Here is a 22,899-nt window from a genome sequence, read left to right as displayed (position 1 = left end):
ATTTTTTTGCGCAAATGGCAACGTTCAGTAAAATTATGATAACTTTAGTTTACATATTTATACATTACCCGCATTCTACCGCTAGTCTATAAAAAAAACGTATTAATATGTGTCCTGCTCTCTACTTACTCCCAGTCAACGTAAAATGTATAAATATGTTTCCCGCATTCAATGTGTTAACTGTGCAAACCTTCAATAAGTTGCTTTAACCTCTATGCTGTAGGAGCTTAGCTTTCAAACAGGGACATAATAGTTCCTACTTCATAGAGTTGTTAGAAAAGTGCCCTGGCCGGGCAGTTCAGTTGGTCAGAGCAGTGGTTCTCAACCTTCTGGCCCTTTAAATACAGTTCCTCATATTGTGACCCAACCATAAAATTATTTTTGTGGCTACTTAATAACTGTAATATTGCTACTGTTATAAATTGTAATGTAAATATCTGATATGCAGGATGGTCTTAGGCGACCCCTGTGAAAGGGTCGTTCGACCGCCAAAGGGGTCTCGACCCACAGGTTGAGAACAGCTGGGTTAGAGTGTCGGCCCAATATGCCAAGGTTGTGGGTTTGATCCCCGGTCAGGATACATACAAGAATCAACCAATGAATTCAAAAATAAACAGAACAAAAAATTGACGTTGCTTTCTCTCTCTCAAATCAAAAAAAAGAGAGAAAAATTAAATAGGTTAATACATGTGAAGTACTTCTTAGAACATAATATGGTAAATGCTCATAAGCTATGATCACCTCCATGATGAGAAAGTTATATGACTTGCCCAATAAACTCAAATATATTTAACCTAGCCAAATGAAATAATTATAGTACATACAAATTCAGTGGAATACCATGTATTGTTTAAAAAGGACCCAATTTTAAAATGAATCTGTAATATCTGATACATACAAAAGGAAACAATGTTGTTACCAAACAAAATAATACAGTGAGAATCTGTAAACCCACCACCAAATCTAAGAACTAGAATATTATTAATATGCCTGGGCAATGGCTGGGTAGCTCAGTTGGTTAGAGTGTCATCCCAATATGCCGAGGTTGCACAGGACAACTCTCTAACCAACTGAGCCACACAGGCCAGGGCTCACCTTTTTTATGGAGCTGTATTTCATTCATTTTTCTTGTTACATTATTTCACTGCATAAATGTATCATAATTTAACCATTTTTATTATGCTGGTCTTCCACTCGCAACCCCCACCCCCATTTTATTCTATTACAAACCTTTTGGAAAGTTGTTGAGCTTAAGTGGTAGATATAAGTTTTCTGAAATTCTTTTTTTGCTTGGAAGCTAAAATTTTATCATTGGCAACAAATACTGACTTACTTATTTTTTTTTCTTTTTAAATCCTCACCTAAGGATATTTCCCACTGATTTGAAGAGAGAGGGAAAGACTGAGAGAAATATCGATGTAAGAGAAACACATCAATTGGTTGCCTCTTGCACACACCCCAACCAGGGCCCAGGCCAGGAAGGAGTCTGCAACCAAGGTATGTGCCCCTGATCAGAATCGAACCCGGGACCCTTTGGTCCGCAGACCGACGCTCTATCCACTGAGCCAAATTGGCTGAAGCCTGACTTCTTGCATTTTAAGAAAATGTCTGCCCAATACCTAAGTGTGAATAATGAGTTTTTCTGTCAGTCATTCTTTCAAGTAAAAACAGTGTTGTTTTAAAAATGTCTAGTTTAGCCGAAACCGGTTTGGCTCAGTGGATAGAGCGTCAGCCTGCGGACTGAAAGGTCCCAGGTTCGATTCCGGTCAAGGGCATGTACCTTGGTTGCGGGCACATCCCCAGTAGGAGATGTGCAGGAGGCAGCTGATCGATGTTTCTCTCTCATCGATGTTTCTAACTCTCTATCTCTCTCCCTTCCTCTCTGTAAAAAATCAATAAAATATATTTTTTTAAAAAAATAAAAATGTCTAGTTTAGCCCTAGCTGGTTTGGCTCAGTGGATAGAGCGTCAGCCTGTGGACCAAAGGGTCTCAGGTTCGATTCCGGTCAAGGGCACGTGCCGGGTTGCGGGCTTGGTCCAACGTGCAGGAGGCAGCCAATCAATGATTCCCTCTCATCACTGATGTTTCTATCTCTCTCTTCCTCTCCCTTCCTCTCTGAAATCAATAAAAAAATATTTTTTAAAAAGTCTAGTTTAGCCCTAACCGGTTTGGCTCAGTGGATAGAAGCGTCGGTCTGCAGACTGAAGGTTCCCAGGTTCGATTCCGGTCAAGGGCATGTACCTTGGTTGCGGGCACATCCCCAGTAGGGAGTGTGCAGGAGGCAGCTGATCGATGTTTCTCTCTCATCGATGTTTCTAACTCTCTATCCCTCTCCCTTCCTCTCTGTAAAAAAATCAATAAAATGTATTTTTAAAAAATCTAGTTTAAGGGTAAAAGAAACAAAGGAGAAAATAAACAAATGAGACTACACCAAAATAAAAAGCTTCTGCACAGCAAAAGAAACCATCAAAAAAACAAAAAGGGAGCCCACTTTATGGGAGAATATATTTGGCAATGATATATCTAATAAAGGGTTAACATCCAAAATATATAAGGAACTCATACAACTTAACAAAAGGAAGATAAACAATCCAATTAAAAAATGGGCAAAGGACCAAAATAGGTATTTCTCCAAAGTGAATATACAGATGGCCAAGAGACATATGAGAAAATGCTTAACGTCACTGATCATCAGAGAGATGCAAATTAAAATGACACTGAGGTATCATCTCACACCTATCAGAATGGTGGTGAGGATGTGGAGAAAAGGGAACCCTAGTACACTGCTGATGGGAATGCAGACTGGTGCAGCCATTATGGAAAACAGTATGGAGTTTCCTCAAAAAAAAAAAGAAAAAAAAAAGAATAAATATGGAACTGCCATTTATCCTAGTGATCCTACTTCTAGGAATATATCCTAAGAAACTCAAACAATCAGAAAGAATATATGCACCCCTATGTTCATAGCAGCATAATTTACAATAGCTAAGATCTGGAAACAGCCCAAGTGCCCATCAGTAGGAGTGGATAAAAAAACTGTGGTACATTTACACCCTGGAATAGTATGCAGCAGTAAAAAAGAATAATCTCTTTGGAGACAGCATAAGGGACCTGGAGAGTATCATGCTAAGTGAAATAAGTCAGTCAGAGAAAGACAAGTATCGCATGCTCGGGTTGTGGGCTCCATCCCCAGTAGGGGGCCTACAGGAGGCAGCTAACCAATGATTCCCTCTCATCTCTGATACTTCTATCTCCCTCTCCTTTCCTCTCCGAAATCAATAAAAATATTTTTAAAAAAAACAAACAACCCAGGTATCCACCAACAGATAAGTGAATAAACAAAATGTGACATATACATAAAATGGAATATTATTCAGCCATAAAAAGGAATGAAGGTCTGACATATGCTACAAATATAGTATGCTAATTGAAAGAAATCAGACACAAAAAGACAAATATGAGATTCCACTTATATGAGGTAATTAGAGTAGTCAAACTCATAAAGACAGAAAATAGATTAGAAATTATCAGATACTTGGGGAGGGGTATATGGGGAATTATTGCCAATTGGGTCGAGTTTCTGTTTGGGGTAATGAAAAGTTTGGAAATAGTGGGGATGGTGGTACAACACTGTAGATGTAATTAATGCTACTTAATTGTATACTTCAAAATGGTTAAAATGGTGAATTTTGTTATATTTTACCACACACAATTTTTTTTTAAGATTGTAGCATACCTCCTGCAATTAAATCTGACATGGAATCCCTGTTCTATATTTTCTTAGATTCTATATTTACCTATTTGCATTCATTCATTACAGGGCCTATTAAACTAACTATACATTCTTATTTTCTATATTCTTGATATTCTGGTATTTGGGAGCCTTACAGACTCAGGGAGAGACTGCCCTTCTCAGGCCTACTAATTCCTAAAGATAACTTGCCTAAGAGCATAACTTTGATATGCAAACTAACCAATCAAAAGCCATATCTCCTCTATCTAGCTTGTAGGCAGACCCCAGGAGGAAATATTCCATGGCCATGTAGTAGGCAACTAGAGACTACTATTGACGAAAGCCGTCCAGAATGACTCAAACTAGCTTAACCCTAAACTGTTTACTCTGCCCTGCCTTCACTTTCCCTTGGGAACCCTAATAAAGGCTGTTGCCTTAACCTTCCACTGGCTCCTGTCCCTTCTGCCTCTCCACCATCTTGGTGTTTTCCTCTGTGACATCCTCTCTGAGACCACTAAGTATAATACACGCCTTCCTTCCAAGACTTGTTCTTGCCTCCTCCTGTGGCTGGAGTGACTTTATCATACTTTACCCAATATTTTAAAAACAATCTCAGTATTTTAAAAATTGAAAAAGTAGCCCTAGCTGGTTTGGCTCAATGGATAAAAATTGAAAAAGTGAAGCTGATTGTGTTAAAGTACGAGCAGAGGAATCCTTACTAAGTAGGTTTCCCTTTTATAAATATTTCCCATTCTACAAATTTCTAATCTGAAGCAGATACTAAAAGTACTGCAAAAGGGATGAAAAACAAGTTTTATAGGCACACAGAAAGAAAAAACTAACTCTAATATAATACTGCCCTCTTTCTGGAGTGGGTGGGGTGACTGTGATTAAAGTTTAAAAAGAAATCTCCTGGCCCAGCCAGAGTGGCTCAGTAGCTGAACATCAGCTTATGAACCCGGAGATGATGGTTCAATTTCTGGTCAAAGGCACATGCCCAGGTTGCAGGCTTGATCCCCAGTGTGGGACGTGCAGGAGGCAGGTGATCAATTATTCTCTCCCATCATTGATGCTTCTCTCCCTTTCTCCCTCTCCCTTCCTCTCTGAAATCAATAAAAACACACACACACACACACACACACATATATATATATATATATGTATTTTTTTTTTTTTTAAAGGAAGAAATCTCCTGGTACACCCTCCTGGAGGCACACCATTTGAATCTACTTTTCAGGTAATTTTTCTTTCTCCTAAACTGTAAGGGTACCCACAGGGGAGCAGCAGGCAGCAGCAGCTCGTTCTGAGCTAACTCCCTGAACCTGTCTCCAGTGAGTTGACAGCAGCCCTGCCTAGACTCTATCCTAGGCCTTTCCTTGTTTCACTGCTCCCAGTTTTAATAAATGTACTCTCAAAATAAAAAAAAATAGCCGTGGATAGAGCGTCGGCCTGCGGACTGAAAGGTCCCAGGTTTGATTCTGGTCAAGGGCATGTACCTTGGTTGTGGGCACATCCCCAGTAGGAGGAGGTGTGCAGGAGGCAGCTGATCGATGTTTCTAACTCTCTATCCCTCTCCCTTCCTCTCTGTTAAAAAAAAATTAATAAAATATATTTTTTAAAAAAATAAATAAAAAAATAAAATAAATAAATCTCCTGATATAAATTGTCTAACCACTATGCTGTACAACTGAAAGTAATATAATATTAACTATAATTGAAATTTTAATAAAGAAATCCTATGTAAAAGGCTAATATGCAAATCGACCAAACGGCAGAATGACCGGTTGCTATGACACACACTGACCACCAGGGGGCAGACGTTCAACGCAGGAGCTCCCAACCTGGTGGTCAGCATGCTCCCACAGGAGGAGTGCTGCTCAGCCAGAAGCCAGGCTCACGGCTGGCAAGCGCAGTGGTGGTGGCAGGAGCCTCTCCTGCCTCCATGGCAGCGCTAAGCAGGGAGTGGGCCTAAGCCAGCAGTTGGACATCCCCTGAGGGCTCCTGGATTGCAAGAGGGTGCAGGCCGGGCTGAGGGACCCGCTCCCCCCATCCCCGCCCGAGTGCATGAATTTCATGCACAGGGTCTCTAGTAAATAAATAAGTCTCCAAAGGATAAGATTTGGGCTGGTTCAAGTAGGAGATTCACTTTGGGGGTGGAAATGGAATAAATGAGGGGGGGCAAATAGTCTACTAAGAGAATCTGAGGGAAAGAGAAATGAAAATGGAAGATGAGGAGAGAGTTGAATTCTAGAGTAAACATACTGAGAAAATGAAACTTCAGAGATGATGCCTTGGGTCATTCTAGAAAGTAGCCTGGCAAACCAATAGCATCAACTGGGTCTTAGAATGTGCAAGTCGCCATACCCACTTGACAAAGCCCAAGTGGATTTATCATTAAACAAAAAGCCAGGGCAGTAGCTTCCCTCTGGGACCTCTAATTACCCCTGTGCCTCAAGACTAACAGGCACAGCATAGATTCCTAAAGTTGGCACTGTGGACTTCTGTCCCCCATTACCTGACAGATGGTTTTTCATGACTCTGAACCTGGGCCCTCCCAGAGGGCTGTTTTCTCCTCCCAGCAAAGCTGACAGTGAAGCTGGAAGGAGGCCCAGGTTGTACTTCTTTAGTCACCATGGTGACAAGAAACTATCACAAATATTTGCTTATGACTTCACTGGAGAAGCCAGGCAGGGAAGACTGGATTGGAAGGAGGAACATCTGCAGAAGCACATCTGGAATCAGCAACCAAAGAAGGCTGGAGTCTTGTGCAGGCAAGGGAGCTTTCTTCATCATGCACTCCCTACTTGCTGGGACTGGATCAAGAAATCCGCAATACAAATATACTTTTTCTAGCACCTGATTGCCTTGGGTTTTCTTAGTCAAGAACTCTCACAAAGTAAATAAGTTCCTGAAGTTATACCTCCCATTTTCAGGAAATTAATGTCTAATACTGACATGGATTTTCTAAGCTTTTAGAAATAAGGGACTAGCAATAATAATACAAAATAGGTATGGTCCCTGCTATGGCCTGAATTATGCTCCCTCCTTCAGATGTTGAAGTCCTAACCTTCAGTACCTCAAAATGTGACTGTATTTGTAGATAGGGTCTTAATACTGGGGTAAGGCCTTAATCCAATATGAAGATTAAGATATAGATGCAGCCTGGCCGCCATTGCTCAGTGGTTGAGCATCAACCTATGAACCAGGAGGTCATGGTTCGATTCCCAGTCAGGGCACATGCCTGGGTTGTGGGCTCCATCCCCAGTGTGGGGCGTGCAGGAGGCAGCTGATTTATGATTCTCCCTCATCATGGATGTTTCTCTCTCTCTCCCTCTCCCTTCCTCTCTGAAATTAATAAAAACATATATTTTTAAAAAAGATGTAGATGCACATAGTGTCAAAAAAAAAGAAAGTCAAAAAAAAGATACAGATGCAGCCCTAGCCAGTTTGGCCCACAGACTGAAGGGTCCTGGGTTTGATTTGGTCAAGGGCACATACCTCAGTTGCAGGCTCATCCCCAACCCTGGTTGGGGCAAATGCGGAAGGCAACCAATCAATGTGTCTCTCTCACATCCATGTTTCTCTCTCTCCGTCTCTCCCCCTCCCTTCCACTCTCTAAAAATCAATGGAAAAATATCCTCGAGTAAGGGTTAACAAAAAACAAACAAACAAAAAGATACAGATGCACAGAGGAAGTACATTATGTGAACACAAAGACAGCCCTCTATAAGGCAAGGAGAGAAGTCTCAGAAGCCAGCCCTGTCAACACCTTGATCTCAGACTTCTAGCCTCTAGAACTGAGAATACTATAAATTTCTATTATTTAAGCCACCTGGTCTATGCTACTTTGTTATGGTAGCCCTAGCAAAATACAGGCCCTAATTCAGTGATGGCGAACCTATGACACGCGAACTCATTTTTTTGGTTGTTAAATGGCATTTAAATATATAAAATAAATATCAAAAATGTAAGTCTTTGTTTTACTATGGTTGCAAATATCAAAAAATTTCTATATGTGACACGGCACCAGAGTTTAGTTAGGGTTTTTCAAAATGCTGACACGCCGAGCTCAAAAGGTTCGCCATCACTGCCCTAATTGATAGATGAAGACCTTGAGCCTGAGCTCACATACTAGGTGAGTAACAAGGTTACTGTAATACTCCATTTAATAACTGGTATGTCTAAAATTTTGAGATTCATCACATTTTAAAATCAGGCACATTTTTATATAATACAGGAAAATATTACGATTAAGTAAAAGCTGCTCTCTCTGACTAATCCCAGTTCTCTCCTAACACTCTACATCTTTATGATGTCCATATTTATCACAACAATGATAAGAAATCCTCAAAATCTTAAAGTGCCTTCTGAACTACCTGGCAGACAATAAATGACGCTTGATATCATTTTTAAGTGAACTTCAGAGTATTTTACTTTTAAAATAAATTATTCAATATGAAAAAATAAATAAAATTATGCATATTTTCTCAGAAAAAAAGCATATTACATATAGTTAGCTGTCTTGTATATGGGATGGGAATGATAGTGCCACACCTTCAAGTTCACATCCTAGACAGCTGCTGGCTCAGTGGATAGAGTGTCCACCTGCAGACCAAAGGGTCCCGGATTTGATTCCAATCAAGGGCATGTACCTTGGTTGCCTCCTGCCCCGGCCCTGACAGGGTGCATGCAGGAGGCAATCAATCGATGTGTTTCTCTCACATCAATGTTTCTGTCTTTCCCTCTCTCTCCCACTATCCCTAAAAATCAGTGGAAAAATGTCCTCAGCGAAAATTAAAAAAAAAAAAAAAAAGTTTTCAAGTAATCACCTGAAGGCATTTGCCTAGCCCTAGAAGAACCTGAAAGAGCTATATTTAGGAGATAGGAAACTAGCCTTATTTTCTAGGTAATAACACAATCTTCTAAGGCAGTGGTTCTCAACCTTCCTAATGCCGAGACCCTTTAATACAGTTCCTCATGTTGTGGTGACCCCCAATTTCATTGTTACAAATTGAACATAATTAAAGCATAGTGATTAATCACAAAAACAATATGTAATTATATATGTGTTTTCCGATGGTCTTAGGCGACCCCTGTGAAAGGGTCGTTCGACCCCCAAAGGGGTCTCGACCTACAGGTTGAGAACCGCTGTTCTAAGGAAATGGGCCCTAGAACACTATGAAGCTGTCAGTCTTTTCAAATTACTTCCTTTGTCCTGGTGCTCAACTGGGTGAGCCCTCCCCTCCTGTTTGAAGGAGGCTTTCTAATAAAATGTTACTGTAGCTGCCCAGGCAAAGAGAATGAGCTAAGGTTTTAAACCAGGCAGACTGACTATTGGGCATATGCTACAGTTAGGAAGTTTTACAATTTATCATGATGCATTGAAAGTTACTTAATGGCACTGGGGAGAGAGAAAAGAGATGCATTGTATCTCCCATTTTAAGGCCTCTTCCTTAAATAATGTAAGAAACCTGATTCTTCTCAGGCTGGATTTGAGTGTGTGTGTGTGTGTGTGTGTGTGTGTGTGTGTGTGTGTGTGGTTTTATTTTTTTGTTTTTAAGCTGGCCTCTCTGACTTTTCACTAGGAATTCTCTAGCAACTATGCATCAACATAAGATTCCTGGGTTAAAACACTATGGCCACATGCCAGTAATGAAAGAGAAAGGAGTTAAGAGTGTACTGAGGTATAGAGTCCATAGCCTCAGTGAGCTAGTAAGATTTGATATGCCAAACACTTTGTAGATATAATCCCTAATTTTCACAATAATCCTGAGAACACATTTTACAGATGAGAAAATTGAGACTCAGAGGTTAAATAATAAACCATGATGCTAAAAAGTCAACCCTGACCTAGTTGGTCCCGAACTCCAGGTTCTTTTCATTTCCTGAAAAGGAAAAGACTGGTAACAGCAAATCCATCAGAATTCTGGGTTGGGGACTGTCTCTCACCAATAAACAAATCTGCTCACATTCCAGAATTTCAGTTAATCACAAACTCAAATGCCTTGTAACGTCTAGAGGTTAATGATTTTTAATAGGGCAGTTACAATAATAAAGCAGGGATTGCACTCATAATCAATTTTTACATTGTGCCAGCCAAACAAAATTTGACAGGGGGACTTACTCCTGACTGCTGGATCTTGAAGTCATAAAACAAGAGGTGGCCTGTGCATGCCTGTTAAGCCTTGTGAATGCTATTTATATATGATCCTCAGTGTGTGACACCAGCTTTGGTAATTAAATTAAAAGCTTACATTTTATTGCTTAATTCTACAAATTAAAATTTGTCATGACTAATTACGTCAAGTGCTGAAAAGAGAAATGTCAACAAGATCTGAATGAACATCTAGCAGCTAGTTAAGTCTAAGTTATTTTCTCACATCAAGTAAAAGTTTAAAAGTTCACTAAAAATAAGAAACTTATTTTTTTTTTTCTATGGTTTTGCTTTTTCTGAAGAATAAACAGTTCTGGATAATTTTAAATTTTGATTACATTATTTATATATTTATAAATGCTAACTTGCATATGCAACTTGATACATCACAGTGTATATAAATAAATAATATGAGAAGTTACGTAGTAAATACAGCTATCAAATTTAGTTAAGTGCAAATAGATTTGCAATTTAACTTTAAACATCAAAATTTGTTTAGTCATTCTTAACCCTGCACTGAATAAAAAGCAAGCTTTATGCTTTCTCTCTTTATATATAAAGCAAAGATATACTTATTATATGTAAAAAGGTATAGAGTATATGCATTAACATTTCATGGGAGGGATGCATAAGGGGAAAAACTGTTCAAAAAGGCTCCTTAGGTGGGTGATAATGAAAGAAAAGGTTGAGAAACACACTGATACAAGGGATTAGGGATTTGTCCAATATCTTCTTAGCTTTTCAGCCAGAAACTTGGGGAGTCACCCTGGACAACTCGTTTTCCTTTATCCACCACCCAATCACTAAGAATGGCCATCTTTATTTCCTATTTCTGGACTCTCTTTTTCTCTGTTCCTACTATCATTGACCTAATTCAGGTCTTCATGATGTCTTATCTAGACTTTATAAGTGCTTCTTTAACCTGCTTCTTTTTTTACTCCATACTTCTTGAAACAGTTTGCCTCTCCTCTCTCATTTCTTATCCCACTCCAATTTGCTTCCATGCCATTGAAATATTTTGTAAAAGCCACTGATCGAATAAGTGCATAATGCTAAGGTTTACCTTTAATATAGGTATGTGTATCTTATATGATAAAAGGCTAACATGCAAATTGACCGAACGGCAGAATGACTGGTCAGTGCACTCCCACAGAGGGAGCGACGCTAAGCCAGAAGCTGGGCTCTGGCGAGCGCAGCGGTAGTAGCAGGAGCCTCTCCTGCTTCCGTGGCAGCACTAAGGATGTCCAACTGACAGCTTAGGCCTGATCCCCACATGGGCCTAAGCTGTCAGTCGGACATCCGCTGAGGGCTCCCAGACTGCGAGAGGGCGCAGGCCGGGCCAAAGGATCCCCACCCCAAGTGCAAGAATTTCATGCACTGGGACTCTAGTATATATATATATATAATTGCCAGTATTAATAGGCCATATATATAAATATGTATGGCCTATTAATACTTGCAATTTTGATCTGATAGCCACATTTTTCTGAAAGAAGTTTGAGAATTATACCAAGCAGGTGAGGACACTAGCTCATTCATATTTAACATACTATGTCATATTGTAGTCTGTGTGCCTAATTATAAGAGGATTTATAAGTTATCTAGTTTTAACTAAATTAAGATCCACAAAATGAATAAATGGTTTAGAGTCCTATCAAAAAACTAAATGGAGCCCTAGCCGGCTTGGCTCAGTGGATAGAGCGTCGGCCTGCGGACTGAAGGGTCCCAGGTTCGATTCCGGCCAAGGGCACATGCCTGGGTTGCAGGCTCGATCTCCAGTGGGGTGCGTGCAGGAGGCAACCAATCAATGATTCTCTCTCATCACTGATGTTTCTATTTATCTATCTCCTTCTCCCTTCCTCTCTGAAACCAATAAAGAAATATATTTAAAAAAAAAAAAACTAAATGGAAAACAATCCTATATAATAAAGCCTAATATGCTAAGTGTCCGACTGTTTGACCAGTCGCCATGACACGTACTGACCACCAGGGGGCAGACGCTTCGACTGGTAAGTTAGCTTGCTGCTGGGGTCCGATCAGGACTGGGCAAGACAGGCTGGACATGCCCTGGAGCCCTCCGCAGTCCCTCCCCAGCCCTGATCGTGCACCAGTGGGGTCCTTCGGCCTGGCCTGCGCCCTCTCTCAATGCAGGACTCCTTGGGGGAAGTCGTAGAGCCGGTTTCGGCCTGATCCCCGCAGGCTAGACTGAGGGACCCCACCGGTGTACAAATCCGTGCACAGGGCCTCTAGTGTTAATATAAGCACAGCACTAGCTGGTTTGGCTCAGTGGATAGAGTGGCCTGCAGACTGAAGAGTCCTGGGTTCGATTCCAGTCAAGGGCACATGCTGGGGTTGCGGGCTTGATTCCCAGTAGGGGGTGTGCAGGAAGCAGCCAATCAATGACTCTCTCTCATCATTGATGTTTTTTTTCTCTTTCCATCTCCTTCTTTGAAATCAATAAAAATATATTAAAAAACAAATAATATAAACACAAAAAGAACAAAAGAATAGCAGAGCTGATGTCTCTAGAAATATGAAGCTACTAGCACCAAAATTACACCTGCTTTCACAATAAAACAACATATATAATGACCAGCTAATCAGAAATGTCAGCCAAAAACTTTAAATATCTAGAAGACAATTTAAAATATGGAATTATGGCAGGCACGCTCTTTTTCTCTCTTGAGCATGCCCGCGTATTTCCTCCTCTCCTTACCATAGGTGCGTTCTCTCTGCCTTGCTTTTTCCTAAGCTCAAAGGGCCCTTCTTTTGCCTTTGAAACTGATTTCCAGAGCCCTCACAGCCCAACAGGCTCACCTTTTCTAATTTTGTGACTTTCTAAAACTTTCGCTTGTAATTGAAAAAATATATATATATGGATTTACAATCTCTTGTTCATCTCACTCCAAATGGTATGTTTAAAAATAATATCTACTGCCCAGTGTGGCTCAGTGGATTGAGTGTCATCCCATGCACCAAGGGGTCACTGGTTCAATTCCTGGTCAGAGCACATGTCTGGATTGCAAGGCTTGTTCCCTCGTAGGGGTGTGCAGGAGGCAATGATTCTCTCTCATCACCGATGTTTCTATCTCTCTCTCCCTCTCCCTTCCTCTCTCTCTAAAATAAAGAATATATTTTTAAAAAACTAAAGAAAACAACAAAAAACTACCGAGCCCTAGCCAGTTGTGTAGTGGTTAGAGGCCTGAGGTGTCTCAGGTTCGATTGTGGCCAAGGGCACATAACTCAGTTGCAGGCTAGGTCTCCAGCCCTCTAGGGCAGGGGCAGGCAACCCCTGGCACACGTGCCAAACATGGCATGCCAGTAACTTTTGCTGGCACACGAAACCCTCTCTTATAATCTTCCATTTACAATTTTTTTCTTAATACCGACTTTTTTATTTTTCAGATAAATTCAGTGTAGGTGCATCTTAGAGAAATAAATAATTTTACATAACAAATTATCTTAAAGACCATAGACTTGGATTGACCAGAGAGGGGAAGAGCAATTTCTATGCCTCTGCTTTAACTCTCTCTGCCTCCTAGATCCGACCAGTGTTTTGGTTTCATCCACATACGCTTGTGAATCTTTGTTCTCAGTGATGAATTTTGTTAAGTCTCATAATAGGAGTAGCCTGACGGATGAAAGTAGTAGCTCGTGCATATCTCTGAAGGTCACGAAATATAAGCCTGATGTAAAATCTCTTTCATCAGTGATGCAGCAGCAAAAGTCCCACTGATAATATCAAACGGAGTCATAAAGTTTTCTGTCGGACTATCAGTGTACATGTATACATTAAAAAATAAATGTATTTTTCATCATCATATACTGTGTTTTTGTCGCTCAAATGAATTTTATTATTTCTTCAAGGTTCTTCACATACGTACACCTTAAGAGATATCAAGTAGGCGTAACATGTTCTCAAAAAATTAGGGTTGGCACGCAGAAGAATTTTGAGTCAGAGATTTTACTGGTTTTGGCACGCACTCACAAAAAGGTTGCCCACCCCTGCTCTCGAGGCATGTGGGGGAGGCAACCAATCTATGTGTCTCTCGCACATCGATGTTACTCTCTGTCTCTCCCCTTCCCTTACCCTCTCTCTAAAGAAACAAAATCAATGAAAAAAATATCCTCGGCTGAGGATCAACAACAACAACAACAACAACAATAATAATAATGCCTACTGAATACAAAACGCCATGGGATCAGCACGATGTTTAAAAATACTTGTCTTCATCCTTTTAATATGTATTTTTAAATACATAGAATTTCGTAAAATACATAAAATATTTAAGAAATATTTTATAGCCCAGCCAGCATGGCTCAGTGGCTGAGGGTCAACCTATGAACCAGGAGGTCAATTATAGGAAGTAGATTGCATGGGGCTCTCTAATTGGCCTGCCAGTCTCCATTTGGTTGATTTCATGCAATTACCCACTATAATTTAAACTCTAGGGATTTCAATAGGAAGATAGATTTTTGTCTGTTTTGTTCACCACTGTATTTCCAAGGCCTTAGAACAATCTCTGGCACATAGTAGACATTCAATAAACATTTGCTGGCCCAGCCAGTGTGGCCCGGTGGTTGAGTGTAGACCTATGAACTAGGAGGTCATGGTTGATTCCCAGTCCAGGCACATACCCAGGTTTCGGGCTCCGTCCCCAGTAGGGGGCGTGCAGGAGGCAGCCCATCAATGATCCTCTGGTCATTGATGTTTTTTTCTCTCCCTCTTCCTTCCTCTCTGAAATCAGTAAGAATATATATATATTTTTAAAAACGTTGAACCCCACAGAATTAATACTCTTCGTGGGACTAGGCTGTGAGAAAAATTCACACAAAGCAATTTAGAGAAGACCTTAGTAACAGGATAACTGTGTTAACAGTATCCAACAATTGCCAATATAGGAAGGCAAGAAACGAGTAAGAAACCAAAGATAGATATCGTTTCTATCTTATGCCCTAGTATCTGGGTCAACGACCACCAATAACAAAAATGCAGGCCCTAGCCAGTTTGGCTCAGTGGATAGAGCATTGGCCTTCGGACTGAAGGGTCCCTGGTCGATTCCGGTCAAGGGCACATGCCCAGGTTGAGGGCTTAATCCCCTGTAGAGGGTATGCAGGAGGCAGCCTATCAATGATTCTCTCTCATCATTGATGTTTTTCTCTCTCCCTCCCTCTCTGAAATCAATGAAAATATATTTAAGAAAAAAAAATGCAGGAAAAGAAAGCTAAGGAGGAGGAGTGAGTTTGGTGCTTGTGAGATACTTAGATAGTGATTGATGGTTTGGTGCCTTCTCTGCAAGAAGCTGTTATGAACGGTAGGGTGGGTGGGCAAGGATGGAGATAATGAAAAGAAGAGATGATGGGCTAAATGACTTCCTGACCTAGAAGTGTTATTACCAGTTAGAAAGGCTTTGCTACTTGCACCCAAAAGCAAACTAAAAGTGGTCTTCAGTATACTATTTAAGGGCAAAGAGAGGACAGTTCCAAAGTTGGCTAATTCAGTGACTCAAAAACATGAGACCAGATTCTTTCCATCTTCTCTACCCTCACCCTTACAACAGCCTATTCTTATAAATTCTGCCTCATGATCCTAGCATTGCTAATGGCAATTTCAGAGTCAGAAAGGGCTTTCCTTTCCAGAGGCAGAACACTGTCCTTCAGATAGCCCATATTTTGGTTGGAGCCATACCACCTGAGTAAGTAGTTCCTCTATTTGCTATCTCTGACCTTTCACGTTACTGAATCTCTCTGTGCTTCAATTTCCTCAACTAGAACATGAGAATCTGAGAATTAAATGAGTCAATATAACAGTACTTAGACATTTAGATGTTAGGCATTTAGACCTCAAAAAAAAAAAATTATGGTACTTAGTGCCTAGCACATAGAAAGTTCTATATAATTTTTGACTATTGTTATAGCTTTTTCAGCTGTCTTTTTTTGAGGATGTTTGGTGATATCTGGATTAAAATATAAGCTGGCAAAAAATAATAAATAAAAACTGGCAAATCTCTTTTAAATAAGGACGGCTTTCCCAGAAGTCACCCAGACTTCCCTTCACATCTAATTAGCCAGAACTGTATCACATGCCCAGGCCTAAATCAATCACTGCTCAGGGAGCTGGAATTACAATGATTGGTTTAGAGTTTATATTAATCAAGACCTATCGCTGGGGCTGGGAGGGGCTTCCAGATTCCTGGTTAGCAAAGTGGCAAGGAATGGTGATAAAACCACCAACCAGTGTCTGCCAACACTTAATCTTGAGAGGTTATGGTCTCTGCCAGGGAGGGTTAGAATAAGTAACTTCCAGAACTTCAAATATCACCCCCACAGGGCTCCTAATGGCAGTGAAATCACTACAAAGGTCTGGTAAGGCTAGTGAAGTTTGGCACAGGAGAAATAGCATCGGATATAGGGCAGAGCTCAAGGAGAGTACACCAGAGAGGCGGTGAAATACAACAGGTTCTACATTTATGTGGGTGTGATGCAGGCCACCAGCCTTGGACCACCACCTAATCTCAAAGCCTCAGTTTACTCATTTATAAATGAGGAAAACCCAAACTAACTCAGATTTGAAGTTAGGATTAAATGTAGCCTTACATTAGTTTCACTCCCATGGTATAAGGATCAGCCAAAACAAAAGGTCGGAAAGACAGGGTGGGACAGGGAGAGGTACCTGATATGGAGTTGGGGAGACAAAGGGAGGCAGCCTGACTCTAGATTAAAAATCCCTTTCAGGCCCTGGCCGGTTTGGCTCAGTGGATAGAGCGTCGGCCTGTGAACTGAAGGGTTCCAGGTTCGATTCCAGTCAAGGGCACATGCCTGGGTTGCGGGCTAGGTCCCTGGTGGGGGGCGTGCAGGAGGCAGCCGATCAATGAGTCTCATCATTGATGTTTCTCTCTCTCACTCCCTCTCCCTTCCTCTCTGAAAGCAATAAAACTATATTTTAAAAAAAAATACCTTTCAGGACCTTGGTCAGGTTTTGTTGCTCCACTGAAGAACTTTCAAAGTCTACTGGAAAAGGACTACTTTACTTCACACCTTAAGTCTTCCAAGACGCTTATGTGCAGCAAAATAGGTAAGAATCTCACTCTGACTTTGCTACTTACTGTGTTATCTTCTCTGAGGTAGTTTCTGTAAAAATGGGAGTAAACTGCCACCAAATTTATTTCACGGAACTTAAACTAAACATAAGCTCCTGCAGCGGTTCTCAACCTGTGGGTTGCGACCCCTTTGGCGGTCGAACGACCCTTTCACAGGGGTCGCCTAAGACCATCCTGCATATCAGATATTTACATGACGATTCATAACAGTAGCAACATTACAGTTATGAAGTAGCAACGAAAATAATTTTATGGTTGGGCCACAACCTGAGGAACTGTATTTAAAGGGCCAGAAGGTTGAGAACCACTGACTTAGAGGCACCAGTATTCCTGAACTTGAGGACCAATACAAAATCTGTAACATTAAAGCCCCTAACATTTTTCGATACATAAAGCAGCAGTTACAAAGACAGGCATGTCAGCCTTAATGGAGGATTCTGGAAACCAGAGCACTTGAGGAAAAAGGAACTAACATTATTGAAGGTGGACGAGAATCTGTTCTGATATGTACGGAGCTCTTACTAGGCTTCCGACACTGTGTTATATCCTTTGATAACACTGCCCCCTTGCTCTTTCTAGAGATGAGGAAATGAAGACTCAAAAAAAGAAAAGTAACATTTATTGAGGATCTGCTAGATACTTTCTATGTGTTACTGCATTCGACACCTATGTGACTTCTCTGGATGCGACAGGCAGGATTATAATGCCAGATCTGATTCTACAGTCATTGCCTTGCAGCTCAAGGGAATAATTTATGTTTTCTCAGGATCAGGGATCTTACAAAACTCAATTCTAGAGTCTCATTTAGCGCACGCGCGAGCACACACACTCGCACAATATTTGGGGTTAGCAATTCAATTTGCAGTTTTTCAGTTTCGTTCAGACTGAAGATTTCAAAGTGGTCCCACTAGCAAAAACACACACACACACACACACCTTTACAACTTTGGTTAAAAGCTTCCTTTCACCCTTTTTCCAGCCCAACCACTAGGGGGCCAGGCTATGAACTAGGGTTCTGGAGTAATCACCCCGTTTTAGGCACCGTGTGACCTTGGGTGAGTTACCTTACCTCTCGAAGCCTCAGTTTCCTTATCTGTAAAATAGGGACACCGGCAGTCTCTCCCTCCTTAGGTGGCGCACATTAAGTAAAACGTGACATATACACGCTCAGAACAATACCTGCACATAGGAAGCGCTCAGCAAATCTTTTTTTTTTTTTTTTTCCTGGAGAGGAAATACCACTGATGTTTCTGTCCCTAAGTCCAAAAGCTTTGCCATCGTAGTCTCCCTGAGCACAAGCCTGGCCAGCCGGCGTCCCTTAAGAAAGAGCAACAGGTCGCTTTTCCTCCGAAGTCCCCGACCTACCTACGGCCACAAGGTACTGGCCTTCGGTTTTCTGCCCCCACGAAGGCTGTCACTCAGCCCCACCGCACCTCCCCGTTTCCGCCGGGGCCGGGGAAGTTCCAGGCCTTCGGCCGCCAGGCTGTCTCTGGCATGGCGACCCTTGGTTACGGGCCCGGAGCCGGCGCGCCTGGCGTCTCCGCGCCGGAGGACTCTACCCGCGACGCAGGTAGGGTTTCCCTCCGCTCAGGGGGCTGAGCCGCTGAATACGGTCAGGATGCGCGTCGGCCACGCACACGCCTGGAGGAGGCTCCCCCGGCACCGCCCGGGGCCTGCGGCGGGGAGCCCGGCCCCAAGTCCCAGGCTCCACCGCGCAGGCCGGAGGGTCGGCCCCTTTCTAGCCCCCAGCGAGGCTTGGGCTCCGGCCCAGGGACACCACGTGGGGGCTCCCGGCGTGGCAACGTTTCCGGAACCAGCCCCCAAAGACTGCTCCCCGCAAGGGGCCCTAGCCCGCTCCCTAAATGGCCTGAGCGGCACTCCCGGCCTGGCTTCTCCCCAAAACGTATGTGGAGGAGCCTCAGGCATCCTCTGAAGATTGCAGACAGCCTGTCGCCAGACCCCAAGCCCCGAGACTGCCTCGCTGGAGCTCCCAGTTGCCTGGTTTCCTTACTCACCCATCGCGGCTCCGCTCGCTCCTACTTGGCGGCGGCAGCGGCGGCGGCTCCGGCGGCAGCTTCAGCAGACAATATGGCGGACCCGCCGGACGGAAGCCCCAAACGGACAAACAACCTAACAGTCAAGCCCGGGAAGAAATGCGCTCTCAGCCCCACAGGGTCGCTGACACACAAGAGCGCATTTAAAGAGACTGCAGCTACTAAAGGCGGGGAATAGGGATGGACTATGGAAAGGGTGGGTGGAGAGAGATTGATATCAAAGCCAATCATAGGCCCTGCACTGGATATGAATAAAGGCTCACTTGAAGAGGCGAAATGACTTGCTCAAGGATATAGAGAGAAGAAAATGAAGAAGACAAGAGTAACCAGGATTACAATCTTATTGGGAGTTAAAATTAGAAAAATGAGACCAGTGCAGTGCTTTATAGTTGGCAGAGCTACTATATTTCATTTATTTTCGCCCCAAGCTCTCTGAGGGCAGAGGTCGGTTCTGTATTTTTTCATCACTATTTCCCAACACCCAATACAGTAGCTGGCACATGGTATGTGCTCCATACATAACTGTTGAGTAAATAAACAAACGAACAGGTCTGTGACTCACACAAAGCATGGAAAGTGATTTCCCTTTTTAGAGATTAGGAAATGGGAGCCTTGAGTGTTTTCATGCCTTTTGAATCATGAAATTTTATGGCTGGTACATATTAGGCCTCTCTTTTTGCGTGACAGGCCCGTCCTGTTCCTCACTTCGACACACAGGAAAGCTATGACTTCAAGTCACTGGTGCCAGGGGGAAGCTGTCTTTGGGAAGCAGGATGAGGGATCTGGGCTTCTAGGTCCTGACACAACAAATTGCCAGCTCTAGTGTGCTCGCCAGTTAAGGGAAACAACTCAAGAAGCTAACTTTAAAACTCAGGGTCAGGAAAGGGAGTGCTGCCTTTCTCTTTCTACTGCCACTGCTCAAGGTCAGACCTCTTCAGTACCTTCTGCTCTATTTTGCCTGCCTCCTCACTGGTTCCCCGGCCCCAGGTTTTCCCACTCGCACCTATCATCTCCTTTATTATTTTAAATATATTTTTTATTGATTTTTTACAGAGAGGAAGGGAGAGGGATAGAGAGTTAGAAACATCGATGAGAGAGAATCATTGATCAGCTGCCTCCTGCACACCCCCTACTGGGGATGTGCCCACAACCAAGGTACATGCCCTTGACCAGAATCAAACCTGGGACCCTTCAGTTCGCAGGCCGATGCTCTATCCACCGAGCCAAACCAACTAGGGTCTATCATCTCCTTTAAAGCAGATACCTTGTCCTAGCTGGTCTGGCTCAGTGGATAGAGCTGTGGACTGAAGAGTCCCAGGTTCGATTCCAGACAAGGGCATGTGGGAGGCACCTTCCATTCTCTTTGGGGGGTCGGGGGGGGGGGGGAATCAATAGAAAAATATCCTTGGGTGAGGTTTAACAACAACATAAAAGCAGATACCTTATCATGTCATACCTCTGCTTAACTACTTCATAACTTCCTACTGTCCCTCCTTAGGTAATGCCCCCAAATTTCAATCTGACACACAGGCTGAAAATCAAACTAGCAGATTTTTGGTGCACTGGGTGACACCTAACCAAGCCACACCAACCAGGGCAGCTATTTCTTGTCTGGGAAGCTCTTTGTCTGTGCTTCAATTCTAAATGATAGCTTTGAAAGGTAGAGTAATCTTAGTTGTAGGTCCTTGCTTGTCATCACTTTGAATATTTCTTGCCTATCCCTTCTGGCCTGCAGTTTCTTTTGAGAAATGAGCTGACAGTCTTAAAAGAGCTCCCTTATAGGTAATTAACTGCTTTTCTCTTGCTGCTTTTAAGATTCTCTCTGTCTTTAACATTTTGCATTTTAATTATGATGTATCTTAGTGTGGGCCTCACTGGGTTCATCTTGTTTGGGACTCTGTTCATCTTGTTTAGGGAAGTTTTCTGTTATTATTTTTCTTTTCTTTTTCAATCCTTTCCCGAAGATATTTTTCCATTGATTTTTAGAAAGAGTGGAAGAGAAAGGGAAAGAGAGAAAAATATCGATGTGAGAGAAACACATCGATTGGTTGCCTCCTGCACATGCCCCAACCGGGGCCTAACCGGGGAGGAGCCTGCAACCGAAGTAGTGTCCTTGACCCTTGACTGGAATCAAACCTGAGACCCTTCAGTTCACAGGCCAACACGCTATCCACTGGGCTAAACCAGCTAAGGCTGTTATTATTTTTTCAAATAGGTTTTCAATTTCTTGCTCTCTCCCTTCTTCCTGCACCCCTATGATGGGAAAGTTGGTATGCTTGAAGTTGTTCCAGAGGCTCCTTATACTATCCTCATTTTTTTGGATTCTTTTTTCTTTTTGCTTTTCTGAGTGGGTGTTTTTTATTTCTTTACATTCCAAGTCAATAATTTGCTTCTTGGCTTCATGGACTCAATTGTTGATTATCTGTAAATTATTCTTTATTTCATTAGTGTATCCTTCATTTGTTTCTTTTTTTAAAAAAATATTTTTATTTTTATTGATTTCAGAGAGGAAGGGAGAGGGAGAGAGATAGAAACATCAATAATGAGAGAGAATCATTCATCAGCTGCCTCCTGCATGCCCCTTACTGAGGATCAAGCCCACAACCCAGGCATATGCCCTTGACTGGAGCCCTTCAGTCCGCAGGCCTACGCTCTATCCACTGAGCCAAACCAGCTAGAGCTCTGTTTCTTTAAAAAAGCAAAAAAGTTTTTATTGATTTTAGAGAAAGAGGAAGGGAGAAACATCTATGTGAGAGAGACATGGACGGGCCATCTAATGCACGCCCCACACTGGGGATTGAACCCACAACCAGGGTACATGCCCTGACCAGGATCGAACCGTGACCTCCTGGTTCATAGGTCGATGCTCAACCACTGACCCATGGTGGCCGGGCCAGGGCTGTTTCTTTTTTATGCTGTTGAGGTTCTCATTAAGTTCCTTGAGCATCCTTATAACCAGTGTTTTGAACTCTGCATCTGGTCCATTGCTTGTCTCTGTTTTGTTTGGTTCTTTTTCTGGAGTTTTGTTCTGTTCTTTCATTTGGGACGTGTTTGTCTCCTCATTTTGGCAGCCTGTGTGTTTGTTTCTATGTATTAGGTAGAGCTGCTATGTCTCCCAGGCTTGGTAGAGTAGCCTATTGTAGTAGATGTCCTGCAGGATCCAATGACCCAGCCTCCCTGACCACCGGAGCTGGGCTCTCTAGTTGCACCCCTCCCCACCCGTGGGCTATGTAGACCCTCCTGTTTTAGTTGAATCTTGATTGCTGTTGGCACATCAATGGGAGGGATTTACCCCCAGGCCAATCTGCTGCAAAAACTGGCTACCACCACCAACCACCGTGAAGGATCAGGTGTGCAGGGGCCCGCCCCACCGAGCAGCACACACTTCAGCAGGGCTCTGCTGCCCCGAGTCTGCCTCTTGAGTGTGTCACTGTGGTGGTGGTTGGGTGGTTTTTCAATGTGATCTGAAGCTGTTCACTGGGTGCACTGGCTCTGAAGCCTCCTGGAAGGTGCAGGCCTGCGCTTAGAACTCAGGCCAAGGCACCCCCCACAGATGTTGAAGACGAACTTCACATGCCCAAGGTCCGTCTGGAATCGGCTTTCACCCCTATAGTTAGGGTGGGGCTGGAACCCCAACCTGCTACAAGTTAGCTGTGGCTGTGCCCACCCAACTCCACAGGACAAAGTAGCCCAACAAACCCTGGAAACTGCAGGTGGCACAGGACCCGGAGGAGGGCCGCGAGGCCTCAAATAAACTCTTATAAAAACTCTCAAGCCTTAGCTGGTTTGGCTCAGAGGATAGAGCATCAGCCTATGGACTGAAGGGTCCTGGGTTCAATTCTATCAAGGCCACATGC

The 22,899-nt window shown here is 42.7% G+C and overlaps 1 protein-coding gene across 3 annotated transcripts in view; it reads right to left on the bottom strand.

Moving 5' to 3' along the window:
• The window catches only part of KPNA6 (karyopherin subunit alpha 6), a 41,166-nt gene extending 22,060 nt beyond the window's left edge, over window positions 1-19,106 (bottom strand). Inside the window, exon 1 of one of the 3 annotated variants that reach the window (XM_070404611.1) lies at window positions 19,004-19,106. In XM_070404611.1, the coding sequence (XP_070260712.1) occupies window positions 19,004-19,007 (4 nt within the window). In that variant the 5' untranslated portion in view covers window positions 19,008-19,106. The other 2 variants (XM_070404612.1, XM_070404613.1) reach the window with 2 other exon arrangements.
• Between the last annotated feature and the right edge of the window lie 3,793 nt (window positions 19,107-22,899).

This window comes from Myotis yumanensis, unplaced genomic scaffold (genome assembly GCF_028538775.1).
Source record: "Myotis yumanensis isolate MYYU_CA2020_CCGP unplaced genomic scaffold, mMyoYum1.0.hap1 SCAF_2, whole genome shotgun sequence".
Classification (NCBI taxonomy): Eukaryota; Metazoa; Chordata; class Mammalia; order Chiroptera; family Vespertilionidae; genus Myotis; species Myotis yumanensis.
This window is presented reverse-complemented; position numbering and strand designations above follow the sequence as displayed.